Here is a 15,651-nt window from a genome sequence, read left to right as displayed (position 1 = left end):
AATCTTGTTTTATTACAATTCCTGTGGTTTTAGACTGTTTGGGAATTTTGTATCTACCACTTCTAATGAAATGAAAATCTTCAACCGCTGAGAAGTAATAGTGAAGGCATCTAGAGTTCACACTGCTCAACATACTCAATTCAAAGGGCATAGACCATCCTCTCCCATTATAGGTGTCAAGAGATCTTAAACGAAACAAAGAAAACACCTACCAACCATGAACAACAACAGAATTTATATGGACGTGCTTGTTAATGTTTTGTCCTCTGTCTTGTGCACATAACAGTTTGCTATTGTGCACTGCAGACTTTTTCTGGTTTTTAAAAAAATAAAGAAATCAGTCATTGAGGGCGAGAATGTAATACCCTCCTCGCTTGCTCCAGGAGTAGTTCCACTGATGTCAGTGGAGCTACTCCTAAAGAAAGGCAATACTCAGTGAGTAAGGGTACCATAATGTGACCCTTAAGAAGAATGATACAGACTTTGAGTATGTAACAAACAGAGTATTCGCATTTGGGAAGATAAACCATAACCAATTTGTATCAGATTTTTAAAAGATGGTTTTTATTAAGCACAATCAGCTTTTAATACATATCAATACAAATAGGGAAACAGCTGTTTAATGAATCTGATATATCAAAGATTTGATGGGCAGGCTGCATATTGGCACAACAGAAATGGTCATTTTTAAAGTATTACAAATTAAAATTATAGGGTCACCACTGTCTACACAAACAGGTAGCTTACCTACAGCCTAAAAATACTACATCACTGGGGGGTAAAGAGAGCTACTATTTCATATGTGAAATTTCTACATTCTGATTAGCACCATTCAAAGCTTATGTCAGCTGTTTAACTAAGAAGCAACTGACAGGTCACGGTAAAGCTTTACAGCAATTTTTCAGTGCAAGGTTTACAGTCCTTTTTTATAAGATACTTGGAATCTATGGTTTCATAGCATGTTAAATAATTATGGCTTGGCAGATGTACAGTGTTACGATGTTGAGGAGCAATGTTTACTTTGAAAAAGATGAGGTTTTATAATGGCTATGAAATGCATTATGTCAAATGCTGTAATATTCAGACGATATGCTGGGTTACAAACTGAAGTCTTATTATGAGCTGGTAGATAAGGGTCCAGTCTATTAGCTCTCTGGGGTAGTGGCTTCTGGTTGTCTCAGCTGCTGCTTTTTCAGGCTAAGTAGCTTCATCTTCTCTCTAATGTGTTCTGCTGTAGAAGCCATGTCACTTGGGCTCCCAAAGTACTGCTCAGTACTAAAAAACAAACACCCACAAACAAAGAAAGGTAAACCAGCATTAGAATTCTCATGCGAATACAAATAAACTCCTGAAAACTTCAAACAGCATAGAAATATAGGTTCTTTTCTGCTTATAATTTTAAATGCCAACTTCAGTGGGCTTAAGAGCAGACCCTAAATTGTAATTTTGCTATGACCGATCTGAAAATAAACTCAGGACAGTATGAATAGGGAGACTGAGCTATCCTCTCATTCACCAAAGGAGTCCCTTCAGAACAGCTATGAAGCATGTTAGCAGGTCAACGTTAAGTTTTCTTTGCCACTCCCTGTGCTACATTTGTTCTGTTCTGTAGCTGCACGATGCCCAATTTGGCACTTCTGAGTACCAAATTCATTTTTCAAAAAATGTGTAATTGTTATTGGCTTTTTTACTTTAATGTCAGCAAGGCAAATGTTTCTTTAATAAATATTACAACACAGTAACAAGGTTATTTTTACTGCAGTAACTCCCAAAACATGCTGTACAAATTCATAATACATCAACAACTTGCACAAATACATGACATATCTCCTTATAGCTGCAAGAAAAAAAAACCTGTCCATTTAATTAATTTAGATTATGCTAAAAGAATATGAAGTTTTTCTTATGTAAATACTACTCTGATTGACAAAGTCACTGTCTAACTAATGAGGTTTTGATTTCATCATATAGCAACAGATACAAGTGATCAATGACATTGTAGCACCATTACTGGTTGCCCTGGGACTGCTGTTACCTTCCCTAACCATGAAAGCTAAGCACTTGTAGGAAAAAATAGACAGTACTTACAAGCTAGGAAACAGAGGAGCAGTTAGAGTGAAATTGGTTAAAGAAAGGGATGGCACACTCAATCATATAGGGACACTGTCAACTTGAAATCTAATGAACTTCAAAAAAATGAGTTAAAAGTGGTTTCAGGTAGTACACTTGCCCTTGTGTCTACCTGTCAATTCTTGTGGTTTTTCAACCATAGTCCCTTGCTCTCTCAAAAAAAAAAAAAAAAAAGTTTTTTTTCTCCCCTTTTGCCATGGAAGAGACCTATAGAAGAAATACTTTACTGACAACTATACCAGGAAGAATGAAGCTGACTATACAAAAAATGTCAAATGCACCAAGTAAACTGAAAAAATTGAGAAAAATATTTGTTCCTCTCATCTCTTTCAACCTCAGCAACCAGTGGTGTTGCAGGTAAGAAGAGAAGATAAAAACTGTTCAGACAAATTGTATGATTTTTAAGTTGACAAATGTCCCTTACAGTAATGTATCCAGAAAAGTGCAAAGCATAACAAAAAACCTGACTGTCCTTAAAAAGGAAGTGACACTTTCAGAGAAGAGATTATTAAAAAATACTAATACCACTATAACCAAGCAAAGCTACATGTGAGGCACTAGAGATGGACCCAGTTTATAAGAAAAACACCATTTCCATGTAAGAAAGATATCCCATCCCAGAAATGGACGAAGTCTCATTAATAAGATACAAACCACACCACAATTGCTCTAACCAGAGGGTAAGATTGCTTCTCAGGAATAGAAATCAGAGCAGTTCTTCAAAAAGCATGCTCGTCTATTCTAGAATATATATATGGAAGAGCACACAGCAGTTGCGCAGACCCATTCTAGGTAAGCATTGGATTTGGCCTAAGAGGTAGTATTTCTTCTAGCGAAATGGGTCTTAACCCTATGAGCATTATAAGAATAACTGATACTAGCTAGGATTACATTTAGAAAAAAGTATAGATAAATATTCCCACAAATAAAACACTCAGACTGGCTTTGCCAGTATTTGTAAACATTCAGAGGAATAAGTTTCTATTTGCAAGAATGATGGCAGGCAGCAAAAGCATCAATTCATTTACGAATAAATATTTGCACTGGAAATGCTCCTTCCATCATTCTGATAGCTAAGTGTAAGGAGACAGAAGGCGTGAGCAACATTTTAAAATACAACGAGCAGCAGTGGTGAACTGCCCCACCTCCACCACCCGAAATGAAGGAGTAGTACCTCAGCCTGCCTGCATTTCAGAGCCTGGGATAAGCTTGGTCTTTGGGCTGGTTGCCTGGAGAGCAATAAGGAGCAGGAAACTACTGCTTGGGACCGTCACCCATTTCTTAGGGTGGCCTCAAAGGTTGAAACTTTACACATAACCACAACCACCAAGGGCCCGGCGGTCTTAGGGAAAAGACTTTGTGAATAACTGAGGGGAGGTTTCCAGTACTTTATTAAGCCTATGTTTGTTTGTTTTGATTTCTGGTTACAATCACCCCTGGAGGAAAACCCTGACTGACCAGCAACTGGGTCTTGTTTCAGATAACTCGTTTTCAGTATGTGAAATGGAAATTTCAGTGACAAATTAAGAAATGTTTAGAGAAGAATTTATTGGTGAATTTTAAGTGTTTGTGAAAGACAGACAGTGAGCTCACTGGGAAGAGCCAGGCCTCACATAAGCAAGAACCATTCATGCTTTTCTGCATTTCTATCGCAGCAGTGTCCAACTGGAGCTGCACCTGAAGACAATTTGAAAAACTTCTGTTTAAGCAGGTAGCCACATTCTGCACTCTCAGCAACACTTCTGAGAGGGAGGACATTTCACTCAAGCTCCAAAGCCTGTAGTTCAAAGTATGAGTGCCTTGTATGCAATCCTAGTTACTACGGATAGAGTGCATGGAAATAAATAATACAGCTGAAAGCAATGGGCAGATTATTTCTATCGCTGATTTTTTCCCATTAGCTAGCTATGGAGTGGAACCATCCCCTTTTCTACTCCTGAGAAAAAAATCCTTATAGCAGTTCGTTACATTGGCATTTAAGCACGTAAGAACAGCCATTCTGGGCCATACCAGTCCATCTAGCCAGTATCCTGTCTTCTGACAGTGGCTGGTGCCAGATACTTCAGAGGGAATGAACAAACCAGGGCAATTTTGAGTGATCCATCAGCTGTCATCCAGTTCCAGCTTTTGGCAGTTGGAAGTTTAGGGACACCCAGAACATGGCATTGTGTCCCTGACCATCTTGGCTAATAGTCATTGATGGACCTATCCTCCAAAAACATTCTTTTTTGAACCCAGTTATACTTACGGTGGTCACAAACATCATCCCATGGCAATGACTTTCGTAGGTTGACTGTGCATTGTGTGAAGGAGTACTTTCTTTTGTTTCTTTTAAACCTCCTGCCTATTAATTTCATTAGGTGACAGCCTCGGAGGGCTACCGGTGTACCTAACCAAGATGGGGCCAGGGGAAGACCCCAAGGCCTTTCTCGTGACTTTCGAGCAGGTTGCAACTCCTGTCCAATGGCTCATTATCTTAGCCCCTTATTTAACGGGCCCAGTGCAATCTGCATATCGCAACCTCGATCTGCAAGAGGCGCTGGACTACTCTAAGGTAAAGGCAGCCATCCGGGACCAAATGGGCATCAACCATGAGACTTATCGCCAGCGACTTCGCTGAGAGTGGTATGCGCCAGGGGCCTGGCCATGAGCCATGACACAGTGAATCCAGGACCTCTGCTGGAGATGGCTAGAACCAGAACACCACACGAGTGTTCAAATAGCAGAGACTGTGGCCCTAGAGCAGTTACAGACACTTCCTACCAGGGGGAAGGAGTGAGTGCAGCAGCACTGCCCGAAGACCCTCACTGAAGCGACCTCCATAATGGAGGATTACCTGGCAGCAGAGGGAGAGGGGAAGACTGGCTCCAAACTGGGAAACTCAGGTGAACGGAACCCAACCCCGGCATGGGGGGCGTGCAAGGTGGAGGGGAGGAGACCCCATTTGTATGCCCAGTCATCAGGGACCCCACCAACCTGCAGTGCAAGGGACCCACCAGGGCGAACCTCATGCAGAGCCAAGAGGACCCGTCGGGAAGGCAAAGCACCCTCCAGATAACCCCACCCAGAGAAGGAAAGTGGGACCGATGTTATGAGTGTGGACAGATAGGGCATTTCTGGAGGGAGTGCCCATACATAGACTGTAATTACAGGCAGGTTTGGGCCGCTGGTCAACATGCCCAGAAGTGGGAGCCTGGTAAGATCATTGTACCAGTGAGAGCGGACAGGACATCTACCATGGCCTTGGTGGACTCAGGCTGTAGCCAGACAGATATTCAGGTGGGGCTGGTAGAGTCCATTGGGACCCCCATATGCCTGCAGTGTATCAATGGGGACGTGAAGCCCTACCCCACCATCTAGGTGCAGTTCGAAGCTGCTCAACAAGGAGGGTGCTGTCTTCAGGGGCACCCCAACTAGTTAGCTTACCCAGCGATTCTGGGATGCGATTGGCCAGGCTTCGCTGACCTCCTGAGAGAGTGGGGTACCCGGCCTGCAAGGAAAGCATGGGGCACGGGCCGAAAGGCCTGGATTACTAGGCCAACCAGTGTCAGATGGCCACCTGTATGGGCCCTCGGAGAATCCAGAGATAGCTGAAGGAGGCCGAGCCCCTACCGTGGCCCCGACAAGAGAGGGCCAGAGATGGCTGGATGTCAATGCTGATTTTCTTGAAGAACAAAGGGGGGACACCACCCTCAGCCTGGCCTGGGAGCAAGCAACGGGCTCCCTGGGGGAGGAAGACTCACTCTGACACCAGCAGCAAAGCCCCCGCTTTGAGATCCATAATGATCTACTCTATCAGGTGGTCCAGGAACCACAAGCGAAAGACGACCTGCGCCAACTATTGGTCCTGCAGTGGTTCCAGCGGAACTTACTCCACTTGGCTCACTCAGTACCTTGGGATGGACATCTGGGGAGGGAGAAAACGCTGCAACGGGTGGTCAGGTTCTTCTGGCCAGGCATCCATCAAGAGGTGCGGGATTACTGTGCCTCTTGTCCTGAGTGCCAGAAGGCCTGCCAGAAAGCCAGCCCGAAAGGGCTACTGAAAGCCCCACTTTTGCCCTTGCCGGTGATTGGAACGTCCTTTAAGCAGATTAGCCTAGACTTGGAGGGGCTCTTGGAAAAAGAGCAGCTCAGGCCACAAGTACATCCTGGTCATCCTTGAGCATGCAACACGGTACCCAGAGGTGGTACTGTTGGGGACCGCCATGACCCTGGTCATCACCAATGAGCTCCTGCAGATCTTTGCCTATGTGGGTCTGCAATGAGAGATACTGACAGACCAAGCGACTAACATGACATCTAGGTTAATGGCAGAGCTATGCCATCTGTTGAATATTCATGCTCAATCTACTACCCTCAGATGGACGGGTTGGCAGAGAGATTTAACGGCACCCTGAAAGCCATGCTGAGAAAGTTTGTGGAAGACGATCCTCGGCACTGCGGTAAGCTGCTCCCAGTGCTCCACTTCACCGTGAGAGGTGCCACAGGCTTCCACGGGATTTTCCCCCTTCGAACTCCTCTATGGGAGGAAATGCTAGGGGATCCTAGATCTCCTGAAAGAAATGTGGTCAGAACAGGAGACCCGGGTCAGAGGATCTGTTGAATACATCCTTCACCTATGGGAGCAGCTCCGAGAGTTGGGAGCCTTAGCACAAGAGAACCTGGTGAAGGCCCAACGTAGTCAAAAGGCTCAATACAATAAAGGGGCGAAGATGAGAAGTTTTGAGCCTGGGGACCACATCCTCTTGCTGCTATCTTCCTCTGAATCTAAGCTGTTAGCAATATGGCAGGGCCCCTCGAAGTGACCAGGCAAATAGGGCCTGTTGACAACCAAGTTCAGATGTCGGGGCAAAGGAAGGCCACTCAGGTCTACAGTGTGAACCCCCTCAAGGCCTGGAGAGACCAGGAAGGCCTGATGATCACCCTGTACCCTCCAGAACCCGAGTTGGGGCCATTGGATGGCAAACTGGTGGAACCAGAGGCAGCAGCCACAGGCCAGGAGCTCGACCCAGTACAGCAGGAACAGGTATGGCAGCTGATATAAGCCTTCCCCACTGTCTTGTCAGCTCATCCAGGGAAGACCACGTTGACCAGTCATCATATCGTCATCATCCCCAGCCACAAAGTGAGGGAGAACCACCGCTTGCTTCTCAGGAAGATGTAGGAGATGGTGCAGAAAGAGCTAAAGATGATGTTGACTCTGGAGGTGGTCAAAGAGTCAAGAAGCGAATGGCAGAGCCCAATAGTACTAGTTCCCAAGCCGGCTGGAACAGTCAGGTTCTGTATTGATTTCTGTAAGGTGAGTGTGGTCTCTCACTTTGATGCCTATCCCATGCCCCAGGTGGATGAGCTGCTGGAATGACTAGGTAAGGCAGAATTTGTCTCCACCCTAGACCTGACCAAGGGATATTGGCAGATCCCTTTGATGGCTTTTCCAACACCATTCGGCCTTTACTAGTATACGATGATGCCTTTTGGGTTACATGGGGCCGTAGCTACCTTCCAGCAGCTCATGAATCAAGTGCTGAGCCCCCACAGTTCATATGCCACAGCATACATTGACAACATCATTGTTTACAGTGCCAACTGGGAGGAACATCTCCAGCACCTCACCAATATGCTACGAGCTCTGGGCAAGGCAGGCCTTACCACAAACCCAGCCAAATGTCAGTTGGGCCAAAAAGAAGTGACCTACCTGGGCTATACGGTGGGCTGAGGGAAACTCCACCCTTTGGTAGATAAGGTGGAAGCCTTGAGGAACTATCCTACATCCATGACAAAAAGGCAAGCATGGCAGTTCTTAGAACTGGCCGGATACTACCAATGATTTGCACCTAACTTTGCCATGCTAGCAGCCTCCCTGACAGACCTGACAAGAAGCTCCTAGCCATGGAAGCTCTAGTGGTCAGACGACTGTGAAAAGGATTTCTGCGTCCTGTGGGTACAGTTGACCCGGGAGCCAATACTGATACAGCTCGACTTCACAAAGTCCTTTATCCTCCAGACTGACACCTCAGAGGTAGGACTAGGAGCTATGTTATCGTAAGAGGTGTGGGGCAAAGAGCACCCCGTCTTGTACCTAAGTCTAAGCCGCAAGCTGTTCCCCTGAGAAACCCAGTATTCCACCATAGAGCGTGAGGCCCTTGTGATAAAATGGGTGGTCGAGGCACTGAAGTACTACCTATTAGGGAACCCCTTCTCCTTGGTGACGGATCATGCACCCCTCAGATGGATTAATAGCATGATGGATCATGCGGTGGTACCTGTCCCTCAACCCTACTTCTTCCACATGTTACACCGGTTGGGGAAGGCCCATGGGAATGTAGACTTCTTTTCCTGAGTCAAGGAAGAGGACAGGGAGGAAATGGTTAGGGTCAGCTGGCCCTGCTGGCTGTTTTAAGGGGGAAGGTGCATGACAGGGCAGAATGGCCCTGCACTGGTACCGCAGGGGTTAACCCTTCCCTCCTAGCAGAGGAAGCCATGCCCTGAAGCTCTGTTGGGCATGCTCCAACTGGAGAACAGGTATAAAAGCCTGCAGAGCTGCTCAATCTGGGCTGACCACCGGAGGGGAAGGAGACATGCTGCCAGCTCCTGAGGAGGGACAGCCTGCGCGCCAGATCCAAAGGCCAGCCAAGCCTGGACCCACTCTGATACCCAGACGGAGGACGTCACAGGAGGGGAACAGACTGGAGGACCCCCTGAAGTGGAGAACCTGGTGTCTCTGGTAGGAAGTGACCCAGGGGGACTTTAGAGGCAAATGACATTAGAGCCACACTAACACTCAGCATGTTGTGGGCGGATCTCCCCCAAGCGGGTGGCAAGGGACCACATCTCACCCCTGACACAAAGGGGCAATGCAGTGGCAGGCCGGCCACAGATATCTATTCATGATGATTCTAAGATGTCTTTCTTGAGTAATAACAGCTAATTGAAACCCCATAATTTTTACCTGTAGTTGCAATTACTTTGCACTTTTACACTGAATTTCATCTGCCATTTTGTTGCCCAGTCACCCAGTTCATTGAGATCTCTTTGTAACACTGTAATCAGCTTTGGATACAAAATTACTCAAAACAGTTGTATCATCTGCAAATTTTGCCACCTCACTGTACACCCGGCTTCTCAGATAATTTATAAATATGAACAATTTCAACACTAAATGTTCTAATCACCTCTGCATATCATACCACTGCCAAACTGTAACAAAAGCATATTGAGAAAGTATTACAACAACATGTTTCATACCCATCAGGATAAACTACAGGCACTGTTAATCTGTCCAACAGTGATTTCCCAACTGCTTCAATTTCATCAAATTGCTCCATTTCATTAATGGCTTCTGGCTGCTCTGGAAATTCTTGCAAAATCTGTAACAAACAATATGAAAAAGTAAAACAAAAAAGAGAGAGACTGGACAGTATCAAGCTTCTACAGACATTAACCAGCATAGTTAATGCATCTTCATGTACACATTTATATAAAACCAATCAAAGTACACTCAGGAAATCTAAAACAAATGATTAACCCACACTGACAAGATAGTCTGGGTTGCTGCACTATGTGCCAACACATTTTATTTTACTGCTAAGTAGCTCCAAATACATAAACAAATAAAGAAAATAAAATCACAACTCACCCCCAGGTATTCCAACTACTAATTCAAATGCATACAAAAATAACCCCGTATCAGCCAACACGCTAAGTAGCGATTTGAAATACAAGCACATGAATAATAAAAGAGCCACTCAAATTATTCCTGAAAACACCAACCAGTTTTTCAGACACTACACTCTAGAGCAAAGGTCAACCAGTGTGAAAAAGGTTAAAACAGGGGTAGGCAACCTATGGCACGTGTGCCAAAAGCGGCACGTGAGCTGATTTTCAGTGGCACTCCAACTGCCTGGGTCCTGGCCCCCAGTCTGGGGGGCTCTGCATTTTAATTTAATTTTAAATGAAGCTTCTTAAACATTTTGACAACCTTATTTACTTTACATACAACAATAGTTTAGTTATATATTATAGACTTATAGAGAGACACCTTCTAAAAATGTTACAATGTATTACTGGCACGCGAGACCTTAAATTATAGTGAATAAATGAAGACTCAGCTACCACTTCTGAAAGGTTGCCGACCCCTGGGTTAAAATATAGGACCATACAAATTGCTACACTGGATCTGGTCCTAGTGTCAGTACTTCACTATATTTTCATCTAAATCCAAAGTCATCCTTTTCCTCTTCTGGTAAAGTTTGAGCAAAAGTGGTACTTGTAAAAGGTCTGCCACAGAGTGGCAATGTTGAAGTGCTGATTTATCAATTGAATTGGTAAAGAGTATGGGCAGTAGCTGTGCAAGGTTCTTCACACTGTCCCACCAATGTACTGCAACATAGTTGTAGGAAGAGTACCTGCCTTTATGGGTGAGAAACTAATTCTCTCTGCATATCCATTCACTTCTTTCTACTTAGGCTGCCTACAAATGTGTCAGTTAATTATTTCCAATTATGAAAGAGTTTTTGTGATATGGACAAGTCTACATTAAGAGTTGGACTGAGATAGTCACTTCGTTTACCAACTCTTACCATTTATCATCAGATTTGAATAGCTTTCAGATACTACTGATCTAGATTTGCCCTGAATTGATAGCATAGCCACAAGACTTGGTAGCCTATTATCAATCTCCTGAGCCTCCCAATACCCTTAAATCCAAAATGATTTCTAACTTAGAAAAAAAAATTGGAAGTCAGGAATGTATGGATTAACTCTACAACAGGACTATGCTTCAATATCAATTTGAATTTATGCATTCACTGTGTCCTATATTGACTATCATATACCATGGTGATGTGTGCATTGGAGATAAATAGATTAAGATCCTTGCCATAAATTCTCTCTCTAAAAACAGTTGGATAAAAGCAATAATGTACATTCATGCATCTGCAGTATGGTACAGTACCAACAATCCGTATTCCCCAAATCATCATAACCTGTATGTTCTGAAGAATTAAATTTGCCTTTTCCTTCATCACAAACTAACATTTTCTGGAACTTGTGCATTTGAGTGCCCCCAACTAGTCCTGCAGTAGTTAATGCAAGGGCAGTTCTTCCTCACAACATTATGGTAGGCTACACGCGCTCTTCTCTGTGAGCACAACTAATACCCCAAAGGGGACGGTAGCGGGACGCTTACTTTTATGATAAAGAATTTATAATAATATATGAAGATATACCTATCTCAGAAATGGAAGGGATCCTAGAAGGTCATCGAGTCTAGCCCCCTGCCTTCACTAGCAGGACCAAGTACTGATTTTGCCCCAGATCCCTAGGGTCTGAACTCACAATCCTGGGTTTATCAGGCCAATGCTCAAACCACTGAGCACAGAGCACTCCTAACAATAACCTCCCTGCCCTTCCAAAAAATCAGCATCAGAGCCAGGAAGTGAACCAAGTTGCTCTGGCTCCTAGTCCAGTGCCTTAACCACAAAGATTGTCCTTTCTCTCTTAGGTATTACTGTTGATTATACAGCCCTCTTGGGTCAATATATTAGAACTGTAAGTAATTTAAAGCTAAGTGACTATGATAATCAAATGGAAGAGACAATGATTTACATTAATGACAGTTTTAAGGGATTTATTTTACATTTCAAAGAGTTGAACTATAAAACATAATTTTAATATAGAAAATGCTATTTAATTTTGTTTAAAACATGTAGAAAGCAAAATAAGCAGAATTTGATTGTAGTCCAATAAATACACAGCAGGATTGAATTTACATGTTTATTTTTCATTTTAGTTCAACTAAAATAGAACTAGTTTTTCTTCCTAAAAAAACCTCACCTTTTCAGCATTTGAATGAAATGCAATAGCCATTTCCAACCTGTGTACTCTCTCTTCAGAAGTTATTGTAAACTGTTTCCACACTCTGTTTAGTCTCGGAAGTGTCTCCCCCGAGGACCTAGAAGTGCATCTCAGAGACTGGCACAGTACAACTGTAGCCTGTAGTAACTGTCTTCCATAATCGTAAGTACTCTGCAAAGAAAAAAAAGAGAGTACATGTAAAATTCAGCTTCAGAATAGACAATGTGTAACAATACAGACAAACCAGCAAGAGATGAATTCTCTTAGATGTAATTCCACAAAGCATGCTTGCACTGATCTAGTCCAGTAAAATACATCATCTACAAATTATATGTGAATAATAATTAGTTCATTAAGTAGATAGCTATATTTCTGTGTTGGTTTTTTGTTTGTTTTTGTAATGCCTATTGGGAGTCTCTGCATCAATGTGAGAGTTGCTTTTGAGATACAATGTAGTTCCTCGATCTCCAGTTACCTATATCCTGGAAACAGACATGAAACCCACATCTCTCACACTGTAATGCATATCTGTACCAATATGCCAGATGGCTGGCCCATATTTTTGCTATATTAGTTGCAATCACTTCAGAATTCATTAGGAAAACCATCTCAGACATATCCCATTTTTATCAACACCAAACTTCTTTTATGCGCTGCATTTCCTGTTTCCATCAGAACCTATGAAGGTCATAAGATTGCCAGCACCAATATGGGTGCTGGCAGCTTTAAAATCTTTCTAAATCTAATCACTGACTTTGGTTATCAGTATTTCCCTATGCAAGCATGAATGCAAAGTATGAAAACAGTTAACAGTGGAAACTCTACTACTGTCCCCCAAATTTACACCAAGTACAGCTAAAAGCTGCCTGTAGCTATGCAAAAAGTGAGTTTCTAGAATGAAGATAATCCACCACTCACCTGTGCAACATCAAAAAACTTTCGATGCTTTTCCAACAAAACTTTGGTTTCTTGAGAATCATCTCCCAATCTGATGTGGGTCTTAAGCAGAGCATCCAGCAGTTCACTTAACCATTCTACTGCCTTAAAAAGAGAAGTAAATTAAAAGACTAAAAACTGGCTTTACAGCTGATTAAAAAGAAAATCATCCAGTGCACCAAGCCGAATTTAAATGTGAAATATTGCTTTGCCTTTAAAAAAATCAGAAAAGGTCTCAACTAAATCAGTATTCTGTATATAACCCCCAATTCTAATCTGTTATTTTTATTCATTGCTATAACCTTTTACTCTTTGTGAATACTATGAAGTAATTAAAAACAAAATAAGACTAAATTTAAAAGAATCAAATGAGAAATATACTTGAAAATTGAAAAAAGCATTTCTTAGCATAATATTTGCAGAAGTGGTTTGATGGTTCCTGTATGGGTCCTGTATTAAAATGAATGATTTTATTATTACATTTTAAAAAGAGAGTTGTAGTTCATGCATTTTAAATTTAGATTAAGATAAAACCTGACATATGATTACATAAATCACAAAATAGTCAAATTTCATAATCAAGACTGCCAACTAAATTAGATTTATCACAGAGAAAAGTCTGCATTTAGTATCAAGACGCAGCCTGAGTGAAGAGCTATACAGTAGCCACGTACTACAAGTCCTCAATATCTGGAAGCATCATGCCATCACAAAAGCACAATCATGTTTATTCAATACACATTTAAGGAATATTTCACACAGTTCAACCAACAAACATGTCTGAACAAAGCAGAACTGTGATGTTCTACAGCCAGCCCTTACCTGAGCAGCATCTTCTTCACATTTAAATAACTGTACCATCTGAAGCATCTTTAGCCGTCGCACATCTACCATGTCCTCACACCTGAGGAAACCCAAACATTTAGGAATAACTGAAATAACATCACATAAAGAGTAACCATTCAGCACACTAAATATATCCTGGGAACGAGAGCTATGGTATTTCAATTTATGCATTTTTAAACCTACAGCATCAAGTCATCAGTTTTCATGAAAAAGGTAATTACACATTATTGCTCCGCTAGTCTGGTCCACACATTACTGAATTTTGCAATGCATTCCAAAGAAACATGCAGTAAATGCAACTGAGCACTAAAAAACACACTGATTTGTCAACAGCCATTGCCTTTAAGACATCTTGATGAATAAAATGAGAATCTCTAAAATTCATCCACATTTGCCCACTCCATCATTTTTAGCCAACTACTATTTAAAAGGCTACAAGATAAATTAATCATCATAAACAAGAACCATAAAGACTTTTAAGATTAGTTTGGATGATTTTCTTTGTTGTAACTCTTTTTGGAAACCATTCAAAATGTAATTGATATAAAATTAATGCAGAAAGAAGATAGCTAAAACTAAACTCATGACATAATTCATTTTCTACAGTCATGATATGAAAATATTGGAAGCACTTTCCTGTCAACCTTCAGAACTCAATATTATAATACATAAATCTAAATGATGGCTTCTCCCTCTGAATTTAAAAGATATTTAGTTGAATATAGAGGGAGAATCAGAATCCTACATAGCTCAGTAACAAATAGTTAATCATGATAGCAACAGTTAGCTTTGTAAGTGACAGGATATGCACATGCACACATGTGTTTTTCAAACAGGCTTTGTAATTTGCATGAGCCCTGCAACATACTAAAATTTTGAGCTTTGTTAAGTGTGCCTTGCAGTGCTGCAATGCTTACACTGAGCATCAGCTATTGTAAGAGCGTGAGAAAACATGACTTTCAGAGTCCAAGAATTTTAGTGATCTGGCCAAAATATCCCTAGAAATAAACATTCAAAAAATTTATGAAACATTGGATAGGCTTAGTAGCCAATATTTTACTATTCTTATTGTGTTACTCACACGTGGTTTGGACCTACCAGAAATCTTAAAACTATTTACAATTATCTACTGCAAACAAATCTTGCAAGTCAAGTGGGAAAATAAATTAAAAACTAATGCCTTGTCTGATTTTACTTTGAACCTGATTTGTATTCAGGCTAACTAAAGGACTTTTAGTCATACAAATTCCTTTGTGCATATCCATCAGAGGGGAGAAAATTCACATTCAGCTCCTAACCATATTGTTCCCTCTCTGGGAAAAAGATGTCAGTAATATTATAGATGAGGCATTCCTGTTATGGAAGCTGATGTACTTGAGCCAGAAAAATATGCTTTCGTGGTGAGATGAATATTTTCAAAGATTAGTCCTTGGGCATTTCCTTTTATCTAGTATAAGTTGTGCAAATTAGGTAGAATTCTAACTATCCAAACTTCTTTTCTCTGTTTGGTAGAAACCACAAGAGTAATAGTAAGGAAAAGTGTGGATTTTATTTAGTTCAGATGATCCAAGTTTCAATTATTTTAACAAAATCATGTGCCATATTAGTATACAAAAGATGTCATTTGTCAATAGGAATTTAAAACAAACAAAACGCCTCAAAGATTGCTTTGGCTACAACAGCTATAAGATACCTAGGACTTCTTGATAAGATGAGAAAATGTTAAGGGGCTACACATTTAAGTCACTTTCAAAATACATTTATGTAAAAGGTAACGAAAAAATCTTGCACTTGAACAGCTGCTGTCCCTTCAACAGACCTACAAAGCTGAATGGATTTATCAGGTGAAAGATCCTTCCTGAAGAAAAGTTTAGGACAGGTGGT

General features: G+C 41.7%; 1 protein-coding gene across 6 annotated transcripts in view; it reads right to left on the bottom strand.

Annotated features, from left to right (window-relative positions):
• Positions 1–545: 545 nt before the first annotated feature.
• SESTD1 (SEC14 and spectrin domain containing 1) overlaps positions 546–15,651 on the bottom strand; it is a 121,421-nt gene continuing 106,315 nt past the window's right edge. For all 6 annotated transcript variants that reach the window (XM_030580929.1, XM_030580931.1, XM_030580932.1 and 3 more), the window contains exons 14-18: positions 13,744–13,825; positions 12,904–13,026; positions 11,965–12,156; positions 9,376–9,497; positions 546–1,275 (exon numbers count right to left, since the gene is read on the bottom strand). In XM_030580929.1, coding sequence (XP_030436789.1) covers positions 1,146–1,275; positions 9,376–9,497; positions 11,965–12,156; positions 12,904–13,026; positions 13,744–13,825 — 649 coding nt within the window. In that variant the 3' untranslated portion in view covers positions 546–1,145. The remainder of the gene's footprint in view (positions 1,276–9,375; positions 9,498–11,964; positions 12,157–12,903; positions 13,027–13,743; positions 13,826–15,651) is intronic.

This window comes from Gopherus evgoodei, chromosome 11, assembly GCF_007399415.2.
Source record: "Gopherus evgoodei ecotype Sinaloan lineage chromosome 11, rGopEvg1_v1.p, whole genome shotgun sequence".
In the NCBI taxonomy this organism is placed as follows: domain Eukaryota; kingdom Metazoa; phylum Chordata; order Testudines; family Testudinidae; genus Gopherus; species Gopherus evgoodei.
Note: the sequence above shows the minus strand (reverse complement) of the source record. Positions and strands in the feature narration are given on the sequence as shown.